Source organism: Candoia aspera, chromosome 3 (genome assembly GCF_035149785.1).
Source record: "Candoia aspera isolate rCanAsp1 chromosome 3, rCanAsp1.hap2, whole genome shotgun sequence".
Lineage (NCBI taxonomy): Eukaryota > Metazoa > Chordata > Lepidosauria > Squamata > Boidae > Candoia > Candoia aspera.
The window spans coordinates 34,921,685-34,943,085 of record NC_086155.1 but is presented as its reverse complement, the minus strand read 5'-3'; the positions used below and the strand labels follow the sequence as shown (position 1 = coordinate 34,943,085).

The following is a 21,401-nucleotide window of genomic DNA, read 5'->3' as shown; positions in this document are numbered from 1 at the left end:
CTCTTCTAAAGTTTCTTTGGTCCACTCAGCCAACAATCCCCAAATGTCTGCTTGGTTGTCTGAAGTGTCCCCTCACAGTCAGCTGTGGAACCTATTGCACTGTCATGTGAGTGTGTCTTCTATTTTGTCCTCATTCAAAGCACTTTTCTAGAATCTTCATAAAAACCCATCAGTGGCTTTAGAAGTTACCATGCGGATTTCCCTAGAGTTTGGTCAAAGGGGAACGTTTCAAGTGAGAGACTGCTGCTGCTTCTTTCTAAAATAAAAACTAGCATACAAAATAAAAAAACAAACAGAATAGTCTGCACAAAGGTCTATGGCCGAAGCAGGTGGTTTCTTTCTACTGTTCGTTCCCTGGCTCAAGGCCTGTGAGGTTTCTGATCCTTTCAAAGTAGCTGCTGGGCATTGTAGCTTGGCCACCAGGGGGCCTGTGGTCCAACAAAAGAGGACTGGAATGAATTACTTTTTTTTCCCTTTTTTAATTCTGCCCAGAGATCTGAGGGAATAAACAGCAGCAGTGAACTGGCAAGACAGACTAAAGTGTCTCTCTGTCTTTGCTCAAGCTGCACTGAAAGTCCAGTCTCCTCACTCACGCTCTTCCATGCCCCCAACCTTCTTTTAAGACCACAAGTCAAAGTGAAGGGACTTTTTCCTTTACTTACTGAGGGCGGTGACATCTCTGTTTATTTGGTGAATTGTTTTTTCTGCGTCTCTTCTCTCTCCCTCCGTTTTTGCAGAAAAAAGGATGTCTTTGCCTTGGACAGGTATGCTTTTGCTTAGTTTTCTGCAGCCACTGGAAACCCTGATGAAGGAAGGTGCTATCCCATTTATTGAGGAAAACTATGCAGCCTCCAGAATGGAGCAAAAGGCTGGAGAAGGTCACTTGACAAGACATGTTAACTCCAAAGGTATCCTGATGGAGTTGCTTGCAGAACTGGGCAGCCATGAGGAGCAACAGTTCTCAGAAGAACAGCTGAGGTGGAGAAGGACACGTAGAGGAACAAAGGATGATGATGCCAAGTCAGTTCAGCAGTATGTTCCAGGAGTCAAAGTGGAGTTTCCTCAACCTGCCAACCCAGCCAGTTTAGAGCCAACCAAGCCTCCAGTGCCATCCAGCACAGATCCCTCCGAACTCCACCAAAGGAGCCCGGCAGTCTATGGTGATAGAGAGCCCCAGGTTAATAGAACTGTGGCATTAGGAAAGCGTCTTCAGATCCAAAACCCTCTCTATCCAGTGACGGAAAGCTCTTACAGTGCTTATGCTGTCATGTTCCTGTCCCTCATTGTCTTTGCTGTGGGCATCATTGGGAACCTTTCGGTCATGTGCATTGTCTGGCATAACTATTACATGAAAAGTGCCTGGAATTCCATTTTGGCCAGTCTTGCTTTCTGGGATTTCCTTATTCTCTTCTTCTGCCTACCTGTGGTCATCTTCAATGAGATCACCAAGAAGAGACTGCTGGGAAACATCTCCTGTCGCATTGTGCCCTTCATGGAGGTAAGAGTTTCCTCTGCTAACCTCTAGTATGTCTCATCAGCAACTTGGTGTCTCCATTTGGGGAATCGAGGGATAATGTTATTTGTGCTTGGCCAGCTGTATGTTTTGGGTTTGACTTGATCCCATGTCATTTGGCCTTACTGATACCCAATAAGCAGAGCTTTCCTAAGATCAAGCCTGAGGAGTGACTGATTGAAGAGCTGCAGGAAGCACCATCTCTGTTCCAAAGATGATAACAGAAATTCCTTTTGGAAAAATGGAAGCAAACACGGTTGTGCACCTAATTTGTGCTTATTTCTATGCCTTATATTTGATAAAAAGAATGTTTCTGTGTTGATCCCAGAGGTACAAAATTGAAGTTGTGCCTTATATTTCCAGGAGACAATCATGCAAACTTTGATCCAACCAATAATGTATTAATAATTAATATTAATATTAATAATCCAAACATATAATCCAACCATTAATAGAAAGAAGAATCCAACTGTTACTAGAGTGTTCAGCAGCTTGGTACCTTCCATATAGGACTAACATACAGATAGCACCAAGTTAGGGGAAGCTGCATTAATGGATGAAAACTAGTTACTTCTCACACCAAGGTTATAAAAGCAGTACTTTAAAATCATCTCAAGAAGAGAATACCTTAATTAAAAAGAGTAAGTGCATCTAACCCTTGCGCTGAATCTATAACGAGCAGGTGTGGCTCTTCTGTAATCCGACAGTTCAGGAGTTAGATTCAAGCCATCATACTTTAGAGATCATGCACACTTAATTGCACTGAGCAAAGGTTCTTCTATAGTTCAAAGACTGAGAATTCTGAAATGTAGTGCCAGGCTAAGATAAATTCTTGCCCAATGAGTACAATGCATTTCAGATTATACCTGCCAGCTTCAGACACAGGAGGCAGACAGGAACACAGGCTGAGGAAGGGAACAAGTCAAGCTTTTTCTAGAAAGAAGTAAAAGTTTATCACTTGTAAATGGCTAAAGATGATCCTGCTGAAATTATTCTCCCCCCGCCCCCCACCGGATAATTTTACCTTTAATAGGGCAAAATGACTGCAAGTAAAGGCTTTGCTATCACTGAATCATATGCTGAAAATGCTGAATTTCTTCGGGGGACACAACAAATAGTTACTATTTTAATTCCTTAAATCTCAGGGAGTATTTGAATTAATCAAGAGTTATTAATAGATAAAAAAATCAAGGTAGTTATAAATAAGAAATATTTGGAAGACAAATAACCAGGGTGAAGAACTTGTGGCTCTCTGAATACTGCTTAACTACAGCTCCCAGCATCCCAGGTCATGCTGGCTAGGGCTGCTGGGAGTTGCAGTTTCAGCAATATCCAGTGAGAGGGAGTTTGGGGTAAATGTCATAGTCACCTATCAAATAATGGTTAACCTTATAAGGTATGATTAGATGAGATAAGGAATTATTGAATGAAGTGAGCTTTACAACGGATCATAGATCTGTACAAAATCTGCTATGGTGGGAAGCTTCAGCTTTGCTGCTCTTGAAGATGACACGTCTTCCCTCATGCATTTCTAGTTGGGCTTTGGCTAAGATGAAGCGGAGAGGAGAGGAGGAGCTGTGTTTTGATTGATGTGAAGTTTCCATGGAAAATCCCATTTGGATGAAATGTATTACCATGGAGTCTTTGTTAATAAGGGCAGGATAAAGGCCACTTTAATTTTCTTTCAACAATGCCGTAGGATTGTTGGATACTATTCTCAGAAACAGTCTCAGAATAGCTTCACTATTCTGAAATAAAGGAGCATCTTACTGCAGGGCTAGGTGATTCTGCAACCAGGATACATACTTTAAAAGCCTTTTTTTTTTTAAATTAAAAGGTATCAGGCAGACTGGTTCTTTCCCCAATTCCTCCTCACTTCTCTGCCCTGGGGGATTTACAAAGACACAATTAACTAGATGTTACAGCAACAGCCTTACTTTCATACATCCAAATCTCCCCATATTACTTAAAAAGGACTGCAGGGATGGGGGCATTGAATTCAGCCTTCCACAATCTTGTCATTTGATGTTATTTGTATTGTTATTTATTTATTTATTTATATTTATTATCCACCCCTCCAATGGACTTGCATTTCTATCAGCTGGCTGCCACACCGAACCTAAGCTGGGATCAGCATTAATGAAAGTCTGCTGAGGAGATTGGGCCTGCAGCTAAACCCCAGAGCCCCCTCAGTGTCTTCCTCTAACTCTTCTCTGGTGTTGCTGCCCACCCAACTACTTGCCTTAAACATGCAACCAAGCAAGAGTCCCTACCTATCTTGTGTTCTCCGTGCCATGTTCTTTCTGTCTAGACAAGGATACAAAGTGAGCTAAGAGAAAGGATGAAACCAAAGGGGCAGGATGTCATGGGCAAGAAAGAGGCTGATTCAACAAAAGGGGAATCAACTAGAGGCACTTGCCAGGGGTATCTGCAGGGAGGGGGTTCATCCACACCAAAATGCCAGGCATGACCAAGCAGTCAAAGCCCCGAACATCCATCATACGCACAGCAAAAAGGAGAGGGCTTCGATTGCCCTGATTGCATCTGCCATTTTGACATTCTTGACCCCTCTCCCCGCAGCTGCCCCTGGCATCTGCAACAAGTTTCTCCCTCTGCAAATCTGGAGTTGGCATATAAGGTGCACCATTTTTCTGTTTTATGCCCCAAGTTGCTCTTGAATTTATCCCATTTTTTGCAAAATTTAGGCAGCCGTACATTTACAGAGTGCTTCCATTACACTTATCCTCAAGTCTCTGATCAGGTTGTGATCTTTACTTGGAAATATCTATTTAGTTTGGGCTATATGGGATGATCTCTTGGGCCAGACATACAGAATTATAGAATTGGAAGGGATCTTAGAAATCATCTAGTGCAATGTCACAGATCCACTAGAACGGCCATTCTCAGCTTTTTGACCCTGGAGGAACCCTTGAAATATTTTTCAGGCCTTGGGGAACCCCTGCCCATTCAGGCTCAAATATAGTCCCGAAGTTACAAAATTATTATATTTGTTTCATGTGTACGCCTTAGTTTAAACTAAACACTTTAGTTGAAATGTTCTTAAACTAAAAATAAAGAATTAAACTTACCTCTTTAATGTGAAGTTGCCTGAATTTGAAATAATTTTTTAAAATAAATCATATCTCCCAGGGAACCCCTAGTGACTTCTCGCAGAAGCCTAGGGTTCCATGGAACCTTGGTTGAGAAACCTTGCACTATAGCATCATTGAGAGATGACTATTCAGCCTCTGTCTGGACCTCAAACAAAGGAGAACTCACCAGTGACAGCCTGTTCCACTGGCTTATAATGTATAGAATCAGAAAGTTCCTCCTGATATCTAACCTAAATCTATACCCTTGTAGATCAGTTTAACTAATTAATTCTGGTCCTGTCCTCTCGGGAAATGGAGAATAAGTCCAACCCCTTGTTCTCTATTAGTTGGGAAGGAAAAATAATGTGTAGTGGATGTGGGACAACTGAAGATAGAGATGGACTGCTTACTTGGTAGAATCTAACCATTCCATCTAACCATTCCACTCCAGATTGTCATGGAGAAAATCTATCCATTCAGTCACTAAAAGTTGACAATGATTTGATGGCACATAATCAATCAACCATTCAGGTGATAATCCTGGATCTTGAAGGCCATGAATGTATCACATTCTATGCCCTAATCTGGGCCATGGAATGTTACATATACTGTTATATCATGTAACACCCGTGTGATACCACTTATTTCAGATTCTTCCTTGAACCTTGCCTTTTCCATATAGGCTGTGTTCTCATGGCACACAGAACCACAAATGAGCCAATCACAGTTTAGTTTAGCATGATGTGTGAATTCAGCCTTGTGGTTAGTTTATGGTTCGATGTGTTATAGAAACTCAGGAACTTGGATTGAGTAATCTATGGTTAAGGTAACCATGGGTTGATATTTTCTGTGAACACAGCAAAACTCTTCAGAATTACCACTAGCTCCTATACCATACTGTAATTTAGAGTGCAATTAAGTTTAAGGGCATGCATTGCATTTACACAGTGTCCTTAACCAGATTATTGAATTAATACATTTTCTTACTTTACAATATACATTAAATTATCAACAAGCCAACAGGTTGGGTTTGCACAATGCTAAGCCAAAAAACCCCAAACCAAGGTTAACCAACACAAACCAAGGTTAGAATGTTATATGCTAGGACTTTAACTAACCTGGCTAAGTGTGCTATATGAAAACAGACATTGTTGATTTTTATTGGCTATTTTAAAATACTGTTTAAATATTAAATACTATATAAGCCATCTTGGGAAAAATCAAAGAGCAGCATACAATCTTAATAAAACAAATGTAATTGAAACAATTACCTACTGCTTTCATCATTATTTATGTCCTTGCCTCCTTTCACTCCTTGTCTGTTGAATCTTCTTAATGAATTTTAGGCAGTGAGTTCTTTAAAAGATATTATAAGGTCGTGCCATGCTATTAATACAGAGAACTAGAACATGTACAAAGCAAGAAATAATGGGGTGTGTGTGTGTGTGTTTCTATAGTACCTAAGATACAATTTCAAAAGGCCAGGTTGTTTTGGTTGACAAGAAAGTAGTTGGAAGAAAGCAGCTCGAATGAGGTAGGATTAGATATACTGAAAGTAAGGTTTGTTTGGGCTGAAAATGGACATTAGTGATACATGTCTGATATGAATGTTCAGATGTGACCCTTCACATGCAAATTATTTTTTATCAGTCGTAATGAATAGATTGTCCTTCCTTAGAGACTGCCAGATACCTACATAATTTCTGTAGCTTCCCTGCTCAGTGCAGGAGAATATGAGAGCAAAGCAGCGTGATGGGCATCTGTGAATGATTCAGAGCTTGGCTGTGGGAATAGCACAGTACATGAAGGAGGCAGGGAAGACAATGGGCCCTTGGTGTAATATGGCAAGGGCACCAGCAATTGGGCGAGTCAAAGACTTGTTGCAGGAAAATAGGAAAATGCAATCATGGGTCAAGTACTTATTCTTGCAGTCCACACATCCTATCACTGCCAAAAGCCATGCTAGCTGTGAAAAATCTAACAACATTAGAAAATGCCAGAGGCAGATTTAGGCTTACTCTTTTTTCTGTCGTTCTACCATGTTGAAAGTACAGCACCTAAAATTGGAGCTACAAGATCTAGGCTGCAAAAATCCAGATGACACTAGATGGCAGCAAAGAGATACAGAATAATCTAATGCTTTGCTGCCATCTAGTGATCTTAAGGATTTTTGCGGTCTAGATCTAGTAGGCCTACTAAAATTAAGCCACCATCTTTATATTTGTATTCATTCAGATGGTTTTCCTATTAGATAGGACATTAGGATGTTTGATCTTGTTTCTCTGAAAAGTTAAAGAGTGTTGTTTTCTTTAATCTGCCATATTCTGATATTCACTTATTTATTGGGTTTTCTTGTTAGTTGTTTTTGCCAAGTATTTATCTTCCAGGGAAAAAGAACATCTGCAAGGAATTCTATATATGAACTAATTTATTTAATATTTATTTTCTATCCCTTTATTATTTTTATAAATAACTCAAGGCAGCAAACATACCAAGTACTCCTTCCTCCTCTTTTCCCCTCAATAGCAACCCTGTGAGGTGAGTTGGGCTGAGAGAGAGGGACTGGCCCAAGGGTCACCCAGATGGCTTTCATGCCTAAGGCGGGACTGGAACTCTCAGTCTCCTGGTTTCTAGCCGGTTGCCTTAACCACTAGACCAAACTGGCTGTTTTTAGTTTCTCTTTTGCAAAAACTGCTCTGTATCATTGAGTTTCTTTCTGCGTCAAAAAGAGACATGTAGCTATCCATATGAAAAAGCAGCAAAGCTGTCTTGAGAGGGATGATTTGCAGTGGAGAAATGGCAAAACCAGAGATGCATTCTGCCATACTCCCCTTCAAACTATGAGCTGCGTTAGGATTCATAGTTCTCTGTCTCCACAATGAAAATGGCCTTAAATAAACACTTCTGAGTTCCCTTCATCTTATTAAATATTTGTCTTTACCTTAAATATTTGTCTTATTCTTGCACACTTCCTTTTTTGTTTCAGGGTAACTAGTGGATTATGTCTTAAAAGTTCTTAGTTTCATAACAAAATATGGTCTAAAATTAACACTAGACAATTCACCTCCATATCACTGGAGTTACAGTAAACATTTAAGTCATATAGGAACAACTTTTCACTGACTTTCTGTGTTTGGTTAGTTAGATGTACAAGTCTGCAAACTTGCATAGAGAATATCACCCAGATTCTCCTGATGTCATCAGCCCAGATGTCCATATTTGCACTGTTGCTCCTACAATATTGATGGTTGAGTTGTTAATTCAAGAACTGCAATAAAGACTCTAATATTTTCCTTTTATGCCAATGACTCTATGGCTATAATACTAAGTACAGAGATATAAAAGCTCCCTACCAAAGCAACAATTACCACATGCTGCATTTTCCCCCTTAGGCATTGTATGGCTTCAGGTTGTAGATGAAAGGTTGTATGTTTGGTTTATTCTTCATAAAAGAAAGTCCATGTCAGATAGAGCAATATTCTGTGAAATGTGGTAAAATGTAGAGATCTGCCGTAAGATCTGGCAGCATCTATTGAAGGAACTTTACTAAATTTAGTTGCAGCTGCTTCTGCTAATGCCAGCCCTGCCCCTATCTGCCACATCAGGAGCCCTGCTGCAAATTTGCAAGGCCATTATGCATCCATGATCTGAATTTTACACAGCTTTTCCATCTCCTCCGTGCAGGTTTTCATATCAGAATGCTACTCCAGATGGCTCTTATATTCAATCAAACATGGGCTTGTTCTGCTTGTTGTTTTTTTTAAGTGTGCCTTCTTCCACTTTTTGAATCACAGAAGTTTTGATGTTCACTGATGGTCACAACTCTTGGTTTGTTTAGTTACCTGCCTTGATCATGTATGTTTCAAAATGGACACAAAGCTGCGAGAAAGCAAACTTTATCTTTTCCCTTTCTCACAACCTATCTCTCTTTACTTTTCCTCATTTCCGCACCCACTGAGAGAAAATAAATTAAAGGGACAGACGATAGATGGAAAAAAAAGTGGAAAGGGTTTGGTGCATTTTGTTTGCCTGCTCCTTTTGATGCACAATCACTTCCACACCACTTTAAAAATGAAGTGGGCAGATACCTAAACAAATATGACTCCCACTCTCAGGTTCTAATTGGAATTTATGACAAACATAAATAAACTTGTCAGCTGATTAAAGAATTTGAACATAGTTAACCATTGGCCTCTTAATTAATTGAATAAATTTAAATACACATGCATATTATCAAAACTATAGTATTAGTACTTTAAGGTAGTGTAGCATAGTGATTAAAGTGTCAGCTTTGGAGAAGAAAACTCAGATTCAAATTTTCATTTGACCCAGAGCTTACTGGGTGACAGGCCTGCTCACCCTCAGCCTATCCTACCTCCCAGAGTTGTTGTAATGCAGAGAAAATTAAGGAAGTCTTCCAGGTAAGCTACTTCAAGCTCTTGAGGAAAGGCAGGATAATAATGTGCCTTATTATTATTAATCTACAATTGAATAAGCAATATTAATTACTTACTTTATTTACAGCCAGTTTGGTGTAGTGGCTAAGGCACAGGGCTAGACACTGGGAGTCCATGAGGTCTAGCCTTGGGCACAAAGCCAGCTGGGTGACCTTGGGCCAGTCACTTTCTCTCAGCCCTAGGAAGGAGGCAATGGCAAACCACTTCTGAAAAACCTTGCCAAGAAAACTGCAGGGACTTGTCCAGGCAGTCTCCGAGAATCAGACACAAGTGAATCGATTAAAAATAGTAATAATAATAGTAATAATAATAATAATCCAGTTTGCAAATCCTGTCCAGTATTAGCTCTGATTCCAATCAGTTTTGGTTATTGTTGTTGTTGTTGTTATTATTATTATTAGTATTTAAATTTGTTATGGCTGCCCACTGCAGTAGACTCTGGCAGCTACTATTGCTTGAGTGCAAACCTAACAAGTTTTGACTGGTGTAATACAAATCTCAATAGAAAAATATTATTTCTTGAATGTTGTTTTCCTATATTGTCTCTACCAAAAGATATAGCAAGCACCTTTTAGACTAGACTAAACTGAGGGTGCATAGTTTGTAGTTCAATGGTTAGTTGGTTTTGTGCCTTCAAGTCAGTGCTGACTCCTAGCAACTGTGTGGACAAGTCCCTGAAGTTTTCTTGGCAAGATTTCAGAAGTGATTTGCCATTGCCTCCTTCCTAGGGCTGAGAGAGAGTGACTGGCCCAAGACCTTGAGGCACAATGTCCTGCCTTAGGCACAATGACAGCTGAGTAACCTTGGGTCAGTAACTCTCTCAGCCCTAGGAAGGAGGCAATGGCAAACCACTTCTGAAAAACCTTGCCAAGAAAACTGCAGGGACTAGTCCAGGCAGTCGCCAGGAGTCAACACTGACTTGAAGGCAAACACACACACACACAAAGTATTATAGTACATCATAGTATTATGGTAAAACAGCAGAACTCAAGTTCATTTTGGAGACATCCTCCTGTTTGCTGCAACAGGCTAAGATGGTTACTCATCTTGAAATCTCACTTACATTTTAGGACCAGTTGGCGGTATAACCAACTTAACTGTAGCTTCAGTCAGACATCCTTGTACTGTCCAGCGGAAGCAGTCAAGCAACCTCTGTAATAATCTGTGAAGTCCTTGGGATCATTTAGTGCAACTGCTTGGAACACCACATTCTTTATTTGGATTGGCCTTTCAAGGTAGCTCTCCGTAGACCCCGTCTTTCTTTAGCATTCATCAGTATGATGGCCACAGATATGAATATGGCCTTGCAACAATTTTTTAAGCAACCATTGAAAGCACATACTTTAATAAACACCATTAAGAGATAACAATTGTACCCTGGTATTGCTCTGTTTTGTGCTGGTTTGGCTGCAGTTCAAAGGACATGAGGCAGGGAGGGGAGGAGAGGGAGGGATAAAGAAAGTAAGCCTCTTTGCTTAATTTCTGAAGCTTCCTGTATTAAATGAATGCCCCTTTTTCCTCTCAGAAGTGAGCGGGTGCCCGCAATTAAGGCCCAAAGCACTTCAGCAGTCTATGAACAACCATCCAAATGAGGCGTAGTGTTTCCTGAACTGAAGGAAAGCACAGCATTTGTAATGGAGAGTGTTGTGTGAGGAGGCGAGCCCTCCCTCCACTGCCCCCCCCCCCGCTGATATTAATTCATGTTCTCCATTGTCTGTCCAACCCACCCAGTGTTTGGCATTTTCTCCTCCACGCTTTGCCATCTTCCCTTTTGGCAGACAAGGATGTTTTCCTGGGGTTCTGAATGCAGCGGAAATTAACAAAAGCTGGTTTGGGACATCAACAAACTTATTTAACTCATTTGATGCTCAGAAAGTAGATGCATTTTGACTCAGTGAATTGTTTAGAAAGGACCAAAGGTTGCTTAAGGTTGCCAGCAGAAATTCACTCCAAAATCACATTATAGATACTTTACTATCTAATGACCTAAGTATCTCTCCTGAGCTACTCAAGTGGCTGTCCCATCTGTTTTCCTTATTAATTGTGTTCTGTAAATAGGAAAATGTGGATCAGGAAAGCATGATATACAAAGAATAGAATAAAGGGAGGGGAGGGGAAAAGCTTTTAGAGAACACATCCATTTTGACAGAGTGATTTTCTTGGTGGTAGAGCATATCCTATAATGCATAAGGGAAAAGTATTCTCATCTATTCTTTCACTTCCATATTAGTTTTGTACAGTATTTGCAGGGATGGTCAATTTTGTTTTTTTAAGCAAGGGTGAACTTGCAATTCGGATTCCTCCTTCTTCTGTGTATTCAACTATATTCCATTACATGTATAATCCTGGGAGAGAGAGAGGCATGCAAACACACTGAGAAGTGGATGTGGCATACTGTATATTACACCTTTTAATAACATTGGTTAGTAAAGGTGTTACAGACTCCTCCTGATCTTTTGCCACTGAAGATTTAGGGATAGTGTCCTTGAGTCAAGTTCAACTCCTAACAACTAAATGGATGCATCTATGCAGTTTTCTTGGCATTAATATGGAATGGTTTGCCATTGTCTTCTTCTGGGTTTTTTTAAACTTTCTACTGACTAGAAATTCCCTGGTGGTTTCCCATCCAAGAACTAACCAGGCTTGAAACTGCTTAGCCTCTGAGCCATGTGCTGGCACCTGCTGAGACAGGAATATTGAAAAAAGACAAATAAAGAGAGATGCCATAGCCAGCAGAAACTCACTTCAAAATCACATTATACTTCTTTTAAATTGAATGTTTTCACAGAAATAAGAGGTGCATCCCTTCTGCATTTGTTGATTAAAATTAAAATTGAAGTACAAACAATGTTGACAGTGCCAAAGCAGTTTTGAAGCTTGCAAGACCTATTTTCACGTGAACCAAATGGAGGCAGTTGCAAAACAGAAGTTATGGAAGGTGGAAACAGAAATGGTATAAAGTGCCTCTGAAAATGTACCAGTTCCCAAAATGGTTCCTGGTATCACAGTGAAACTCTCACATGTTTCTGTTTCCTTGCAAGCCCTTCCTTGATTTTAGGAGTCTAAATGAGGAGGAGAAAGGGCTTTCTGCTGTTAACATTTTTTTATCATTAGGAGTTGGATACCTTTCCTGATCTATTGCAAATTCCTCAGAAGTCCACCAAGGATCTCAATCTCCTTCTGCCCACTTTGGATATAAGGAATCAGAAAAAGGATGAAGATACAGAAGAGGGGAAAGCATTTGAAATAAATGAAGCAGAGGCAAAATTGTTGCTTAGGGGATGTTTTAATAGTTTAACATCAAATAAAGAATTAGGAAAGCCAACCATATAGCAGTGTCCACACATTTGGTTTTGTTAAACCAAAATTGGATCCAAAGCTTCCCATACATTGCAAAGAATTGGGAAAGTAGCTAGAGAGAGATTGTAAGCAAAGGATTTGAAGCCTTTTTTCATATCTTCATTGTTAAGGAAAGCCAACATTTGCTTTAAATTGTACAAAACCATCTTTGCGAAGCTGCAGCTCCCAAGCTGATACTTGTAGCTAAACAAATGTAGGGAAACATTTTGGGAAATGTAGCGTGAGACACAACTTTAGCATCAACTCCACATGGAAATGCTCAAGAATAAAAGCTGATGTATCAGAAAGTCACAGGCCTTCCTTGGCAGAGCTGATCCCCTAAATGTGGCTTGGTTTATCTGTCCAAGCTACGTAATTAAATAGGATTATTGTTCTCATAACAGACACTGATATTTAATGATGCCTCTTTTCAGTCATTTGGGGATACTTGCCATCTCCCACACTGCTATATCTATTCCAGAGAATTATTTCACAAACTTGTATGGTTGCTCTTGGAGCATTTTAAAAAAATGTTTGGGACTGGAATGACTTTCCCTGCTTTGTACATCATGTTTTATTGTGCCATAATTCAGGATCTGCATCAGTCTGCATACGGTGGATGAATTTCCTATGCTAGAGACAGTGTTTATTTTGTCTGTGTCTGTCTGTCTGTCTGTCTATCTCTATCTATCTATCTATCTGAAATCTTTTTGCACAACATTGAAAAATGTTTGTATTCCCCCTAAAACATTCTCCTCTCCTTAATTTTTACTTCTCTCTTTGGCCATCTCACTTCAACAATCTCTCTTCGTTGTGCTCCTAGGTGTCTTCTTTGGGAATCACTACTTTCAGCCTCTGTGCCTTGGGCATTGACAGATTCCACGCAGCTACCAGTCCCCAAGCCAAGCTCCGCCCGATTGAACACTGCCACTCCATCATTGCCAAGCTGGCTGTCATTTGGGTGGGTTCCATGACCCTTTCAATCCCAGAGCTCCTTCTCTGGCAGTTAGCACAGGACACCTCACCAGTCTCTGGTGTAGTGTCTGACTACTGCACCATGAAACCTTTTCAGGAGCTGCCTGAGTCAATTTACTCTCTGGTTCTCACATATCAGAATGCCAGGATGTGGTGGTACTTTGGATGCTACTTCTGCCTGCCCATCCTCTTCACCGTCAGCTGCCAGCTGGTCACCAGAAGGATCAGCAGCTCAGAGAAGACTGATTGCCGTAGCAGTAAACACGGGCAGTGTGAGAGCCAGCTTAACTGCACAGTGATTGGCCTGACAGTAATCTATGGTCTCTGCATCATTCCTGAGAATGTCAGTAATATTGTTGTGGCCTACCTATCACCTGACATGGCAAAACAAACCTTGGACCTATTAAGCTTGGTCAACCAGTTTTTCTTGTTCTTCAAATGTTCAGTTACTCCTGTGCTTCTGCTGTGTCTTTGCAAACCCCTGGGGCAGGCTTTCATGGATTGCTGCTGCTGCTGCTGCGATGAATGTGGTCAAGAAACTACTTCCAGTGATGGTGGTTCTGAAAGCAAAATCAAAACCGAGATGTCCTCAAATATTTTCTTTGACAAGTCCCGAGAGTCACCTCCCCCTGTGGGGGCCATTGGTACTCCATGCTAAGCTCAATCAGCCTAGTGGTAGACCAAGAGCAATTCTTCCACTACCTTTTCCCAAGACCAAAAGTTGTGGTTTTCTTTTAGTACTGATTGGTGAAATAGCTGGACGCCAGAGGTGGGAGCTGGTGTCCATCATCTGCTTGTTCCAGGATCATCTTCTAAGAACAACTTATGGACAAGGCATCACAGATAGCTATCTCTTCTCTGCTGAACAGTTACCAAGGGTGCCACTGACTCCCTGACCCCAAGCATGGCCAGAGAGGCTGCTGTCCTGAATGGGGAAGATGCTGTGGAAAGGCCCGCTGGCAACCCTCTCAAAAAAACAGAGAAATCACCTGTTTTAAAGGGTTCATAGTACACACTAACCTATTCTGCACTGGTGCAGGGCCTTACTGTCCTCTTCTTCACTTCTGCCCCAGAGACAGCTTTGTGTACAAAAGTCAGCACTATCCTAGCCTCAATAAACCAGTAGACTAAGTAGAAAAAATGGTTTCCAGTCACTTTATTCAAAATGTGTGGTAGAAGAGTTATTCATTCTGTCAATCTCTCTCAAGAAAGTGAATCTGTCCACAATATGGTATGAACTAGATTTCTTCTCCAACCAAGAAATCAGGATTTTTCACCAGGTTTGCATGTATGTTATATTATATGTGGGTTTTTGTTATTTGTTTTTTAATTCACACAAAAGACCACTAAGGTGATTTGGGTATTTTGATCTAACTATGCTTTCAGGTGACTGCCACATGATGAACTTTAATACAGATCACTTAATTTATTGTGGCATCAGTGGCAGGTTTTTTGTCAATTTCCACTGTTCTGACATCCAGTTTGCTTTCTTCTGTTTCTTAGTCTTTGGCAGTCACTTTTCACATTCATTTTTAACAACTTCTTTGACCTCATTCTATAATTCTTCTGGTGCCTATTAATGAGGTTCAGGATTTCAAAGCGATGGCTGATGTTTTCCTTCAAAATGGTGGGTATATGCTCAAGATGATATCAGGAACTGGTTGGCTTTGTTCTTCCACTTTAGCTTGACTTGGAGCTTTGCACATGAGCAGTTCATGATCTGTTCCACAGTCAGCTCCTGGCCACATCTTTGCTGTTATAATTGAGCTCTTCCACCTTCTTGTGGATATAGTCAATTTGATTTCTGTATACAGGCCCGCAACTAGGGTCTGTGTCATCCAGGGCAAACATGGATTCCGCAACCCCCCACCCCCCATGGGTTGGTGAGGGAGGATTTTGTCATTTTGGCACTCCCTCAGTGCAGCTCCTGGGGCACATGCCCCGCTTGCCCCCCCCCCCCAGTTGCAGCCCTGTCTGTATACTTCATCTGGCAATGTCTACATAGACAGGTGTTGTTTTGGTTGTATGAAGACTGTGTTAGCAATGAAGAAATAATTAGATTGGCAGAAACTGGTACAGGTAGTCCTCATTTAACTATGCTAATCGGGACTGGAAATTCTGTTGTTAAGTGATGCAGTTGTAAGTAAAAAAAAACCCCATGTGACTGTGCTACTTAGTGACAGCAGTTTCAGCAGTCCTGGTTGCCATCATTAAGTGAGGACCAGCGTGTGGGTCATTAAGCGACAACCTCACATGATGACTTCTGACTTCCTGCCGGCTTTCCCTTTGGCTTTGCTTGTGGGAAGGTGGCAGGGAAGACGCAAATCAAGATCACGTGAATGCAAGGATGCTGCAACGGCCCTAAGTATGAGGTTGTCATAACTACCACTCATTCAGTGCCGTTGTAAGTTTGCAGTTGCTGAAAGAGTGGTTGTTAAATGAGGACCACCTGTGAGTCATTCTACTTCATTTCTGTTTCCTAGGCTATACTGTATAGTGCAACTAAGTTTTCCTTCTTAATATTTCCAACTTTGGCATTCTAGTCTCTATCGACAAACAGCAAATCTTCCTTGTATGTTCTGTCAATTTCAGGTTGAGCTTGACTGTAACACTTGCCAAGCTCCCCTTCTTCTGCATCAACGGTTGGAACATAAACTTGAATAATTGTCATTAAAGGGTTGTCTAGGAAGCCTAACTGATATCATGGAATCACTGACTGCATTGTACCCAAGTATTGTCTTTGCTATATATTTTCTGACTATGAAAGCAACACTCTTCTTTGTTTTTCAGGTCCTGAGTTGTAAATAGTGTGATTTTCTGACTGGAAGTGTCCAATCCCAGTCCATTTGAATTTGCTGATGCCCAAGATGTCAATGTGTAATCAATTCACTTCTTTGTGTTGAACTTTCCTATGTTTATGCTTCTTACATTCCATGTTGTCACTGTAACTCTATTTTTGCAACTTCAACTTGCCTAGCAACATCAGCAACTAGATGTCCCAAAAAACTTTCATCTAGCCATATCATAAATACCATTTGTACTCCAAAAGATCCTCAGTTCTTCCTCAGTAGCATGTTGAATGCTATCCAACCTGAGGTGCTCATCATCATCAATCACTTTATCTTATCCATGTGGTTTTCTTGGTAAAATACAGGAGTGGTTTATCATTGCCTTCTCTCCCACAATATGAAATGATGCCTTTACCATCACTTCACCAAGTGATCACCTGCCTCTGGCGTCTTCCTATATCACTGCTGCCCAATATAGATGCCTCCTTACTTTAGCTGGCAGTTGGTGTCATGAGCACTGATGGTGAGCAGGAGGGGGCACCTATCCAGGGGGGAAAACGCATGCGTAGTAGTGAGGAGTTGAGCAGTTTGTTAGGATTTTCTATCTAATGTAGCAGTAATAAAACACTAGAGACTTATTCGTCTCAGCGTGGTTCCTGACTGTTAGGACAGTTGGGATGATCTTCACGCCTTGGGTGATCCTTGGGTTCTTCACTTATCCTTCTCAGGAACATGCCCCCCTTGCTCCACATTTGAAGATGTGTGTGCGCACACACACATTTCATTTAACATCTTGTAGTTTAGCATGTTGCCTATTTCTGAGCCAAACATAGGTGGCTTTCCTAACCCTTATTCTTGAGCTAAACTTAATGGTGTGAGATCTCAACATTACAATGGGATGAGCAGATAATAAAAGGTGTCACAGCCATTCTAATGACTTAGAATTCTGATTCATTTCAACTATGTTCTTTACCTTAGCATAAGGGTGCTGACCGTACTCATTCCCATCCCCATCCCCACCCCCTGCCCCCCCATCCCCACCCCCTGCCCCCCCATCCCACCTGAGAAAGCCGTAAAAATGCTGGATGATTTATGTATCTGGTGTGGAAACTATTAAGCCCCATGGGTTTTACAGGGCACCTTACCAACCCCTGCCCCAGTAGGCAGGCAAGTCTCCTGTTGTCACAGACACAGGCTCAGAGTCCTGCATCTCTTACAGAGCAGTGCTTTCCTGACAACAATCTCAATGAGGAAAACAATAGTCTTTGAAGAAAGGGAAGCAGAACCTTCAAAAAGCAAAACAAAGCCAAGAATACCCTACTGTAATGGAAGGAGGAACATCAAATGGGCATCCCTTCAGACCTCAAGCTGGAGGACCTCAAGTCTTCCCTAGGAGTTAGGGTATCCTTCAAGACCTGAATGGGAAAGTCTCCACCTTCATGCCAACAATTACAAGTGACCTGTCCATACTGAGCCAACTTCAACAGCGCTTCAAAGTCCCTCTTCCAGCTTAAGTTTTCTCTTTAAACCAGTAGTTGCTCAAGAGGGGCCCAAGACATATAGTACTTTCAGAATTATATGATATTTGGGGCATTTTGTACATAAAGGGCTTTTACACTACCCTCCCCCAACTCTGTAGGTACTTCTACAAGAATTTTTATTTTTTCTCAGATTTTAATGAATCTTCTTTTAGAACATTAGGTAACTTCATATATAAATCTTATCAGCAGCCCTGATATACCCAAAGTAGAAACTCTTTGATCAGTGGAAGCAGATATATGGTTTCCACTTCTCACATACACTGGAGTGTCCAGGTGGCCATTAAAGATGTAGAATTTACCCTCCTGGGAAGCATGGCTGGCTGAAGCATTGACTTGTCCTCCATATATGCAGGTCTGGCACATAGTATTTCTCATAGCTTGTGAAATGTTTACCAGAATAATGAATCTTGTCACCACATAGTATTGCCCAGCTTTTTGTGGGCAACTGACATAGTGACATCTGTCTATGCTTTTACCCTTATTGCACCAGTGCCACATGAAAAGGATTTGGACACTGAGCTTCTCATTGTAATTTTTTGCACTTGCAGGAAACAGCTGGGGAATATGACCAGTGTATAATCTAAATTCTTCAAACACACAAGATGGAAAGCAGGAACTGTTTATTTATCAACCTGGCCTCCAGGGAAGTTTATGTTTAGCAGTTTTGGTGTGCAAAGCTTACTTATGTTAAGCTCATTCATCAATCCCTATTGACAGATTCTATATGAAAGAAACAGTGTTAACAGAACACAGACAAGAGGTGAAGCATAAGTAACACAAGCAGCAGCAAGTTTGATTTAAGCAACATGAGATGCCTCTGTCAAGCTATTTTCTAGTCTTCTCTATTTCTTGGTGCTGTTAAACCAGCCTTTCCAAATCTGGTCCTCTCCAGACATGTTGGACCACAACTACTATCATCTCCTGATAGATTGGCAAAGGCTGTTCTAAACCATCATTCCTCTGAAAGAATGCAATAAATGCAGCCCCACAAATAAGTATGGAACACCTAAAGGAGTAGCATCTGCTGCCGTGCAGTCTCTTTACTATTTTCCCCTTCTCTTGGCCAGCCCTCCAGCAGTGTACACAATATTTAACACAGCACATGACAGGAAGAACCCATTATTGGTTTTTAAACTATAGGGGTAGTAGGCAACATATCACCCACCGGAGTTTTGAGCTCTATCTCCTATCAACACTCCTATCAGCACAACAGCAGGTGAAATTGTTCTTGCCACAGAAATGAAGAGATGGGAAATGCTTAACTTGTCAACTGCCTTGAATATTACGGAGCTCTTAAAGGTACAGGATAACTTTTCAGATAGTACTGAACTACAATACCCAATCACTCCAATCATTATTACTGGGGTTGATGGAAATTAGAATCTAATATCTGGAAAACCGTATGTCTTTCACCCTGTCTTAAAGGTACAGTGATGTGTCAAATAAGAAACAAAATCAGTTTCTTCCTACCCAGTATTTTAAGGCAAAGTTTTCACATCAGAATTCTTGGTAGTTGCTAGTAGCTTCTACGTCCCTATAAAGTCAGCATTCCACACAGAATATGAGTTAGAAGGGGATACGCAGGGATATACAGTCTAATATCCAGTACTCTGTTTGATGCAGGAAAGTATCCCCAAGAAGTGATTATCCAGCCTTTGCCTGAAGATCTGTAGTGAGGAAGAACTTATCTGCCCCAGGATCCACTTTAGTGATATTCTTACTCTCAGCAGCTGTCTTTGCAAGACAAGCTTTCCTATGATTAACTTAACCAATCAACACAATTCTTTGAGACTGTACAATACTGAACCATAGACTAACCACATGGCTTGGGTTGTTTTCAACTCACTAAGCTAAAACACAGTTGGCTAGTTTGTGGTTGGATATGCCACAGTATCAATGAATTTGTCTGATTGTTCCAAAGTAGATTGTCTGCCACCATGTGTATTTGTGTAATACCAAAACAGGTCACAACATGATTTCCCCCAAACTGCATTTTCATTCAGGCAAAAGCTACACATGTTGAAACTTACACAGTGGACTAGTACTGGGGAAACTGTGTTCAAGCTTCAATTCAACCATGTGGCATATTGGGTGATTTGGGTTCCATCACTACCTCTCAACCCAGGCTAGCTCAGAGTTGTTGTGAGGATAAAAGGGAGGACAGACAAGCAGGTACACCATCTTAAGTTTTAAAAGGAATGAAGGCAGATAAATCTAATACATAACACTAATGTTGTAGTATTATAACTATAGCTAGTGCAGGAGCAGGATACCTCTCCCTTAAAAGGATAAATTTTCTCTCATTTTTAGAACTAAGCAGTGGGTCCAAATGACAGCAATTAGTTATGCAGCTGGGATGAACAAGTTACAGTCCAGAAGCACGTGTTTTGTCTGTATATGGTTCTTACCCATAGATGTCAACTACTTGGTGATGGGAAATACTTCTACCCAACAACATAAGGACATTGGGGAGGGGAAAACAAGCCTGACATTCACGATGTATTTCTGAGCTACAACCACTAGCGGTTCCTTCCATAGCGTGAAAGAAGACTCAGTTGCGAAAGCTGCTTAAGAAGAGTCAGAGAAAGTCATGGGCTAATGGCCTGACTTGTTGACAGGGTTCATACTTTACACTAAGCCATAGTTTGCTTAACATAGTTAATAAAACCACAGCGATGGCTAAGCAGAGAAATTGCCAAACATCTGCCCCACACCACCAACACAGGCATCATTACCCAAATTCCATCTCAAGGAAAGCAGCTGCCCTCTACTACCCTGTGCTAGTCTTTTGCAGAATGACTAAACTCTTTCAAATAAGCAGGAAGAGGCCCAGATTTTATTAAGACCACAAAATATCGCTTGGTCCAGAGGTCTGTCTCTGAACAGGGATAATTGCAGAATAAAATGAGCATCTTCTCAGGAGTGTTTGCTTGGCTTGCAGCTCTCTTTGCTTTCAGGGGTGCCCCTCCCCTAATTTCTCTGTGAAGAGAGTCCCAGCTCAGCTTGTGCTGAGAGTTGAAGGGACTCGTTCTCTGCTTTCTTTGGACTGCACCCTCAGAAGCGAGAAATGTCCCATCCCAGAGAGAGGGAGGCAGTTGCTAAGGGATGGGCCGCAACTGCTGCAGGGGGATCAGTAAGGGCTTTGTATAGGGAGTGACACCCACAGTCCCTTCATGGGCCTGCTGCCATGGAGACAAAGCCTCTGTCTATGTACAAAGAAAGTGATGTTTGGATTGCTGCCCCCATTAGCAAACAGAAGAATGCCTGGGGCAGCCGTGCTTTTTGCCTCTTGAGGAATCATCTCTCATCAACCAACCAGGCTACGATATTCTCCCTCTCCTGAGAAATAGGGGCAGCCCCTTTGCTCTGGACCATGAATATTTTTTGGCTGAGCCATAGTAAATACACGGTTCAAGAAAGCCTGGAAGTTTCAAAAATTGTGAGAATACAAAACAAGATGCCACACAAGGGCAATATTAAAAAAACCCTGTCCCTCTCAGTTCTCCCTCAACTCAGCTAACTCTCCAATCTCAGCTTGATTTTCCCGACATTCCTCTTGTGAGTCTCCTGCATTCTCAAAAAGCTGCTAGATCCTTGTACCACAATATATTAATTTATTGCACTGTCTCCTTTGGCTTATATTCAAAATACAAGGAATGGGAGGGAAGAAAGGAATTGTTCACATAGACTTGCTC

The 21,401-nt window shown here is 41.2% G+C and overlaps 1 protein-coding gene across 1 annotated transcript; it reads left to right on the top strand.

The window, feature by feature from the left end:
* Window positions 1-512: 512 nt before the first annotated feature.
* GPR37L1 (G protein-coupled receptor 37 like 1) lies at window positions 513-14,517 on the top strand. Its single transcript, XM_063297354.1, has 2 exons — window positions 513-1,498; window positions 13,225-14,517. Exons 1-2 carry the CDS (start codon window positions 746-748, stop codon window positions 14,032-14,034), a joined length of 1,563 nt encoding a protein of 520 aa, XP_063153424.1. The 5' UTR covers window positions 513-745; the 3' UTR covers window positions 14,035-14,517.
* Window positions 14,518-21,401: the final 6,884 nt, after the last annotated feature.

What these genes read in the sequence shown, in the direction of transcription:
- GPR37L1 (XM_063297354.1), top strand. Translation starts at nt 746, where the DNA reads ATGTCTTTGCCTTGGACAGGTATGCTTTTGCTTAGTTTTCTGCAGCCA. An exon ending in GCATTGTGCCCTTCATGGAG is followed by an intron (nt 1,499 to 13,224) that starts GTAAGAGTTTCC and finishes TTGTGCTCCTAG; the next exon opens with GTGTCTTCTTTGGGAATCAC.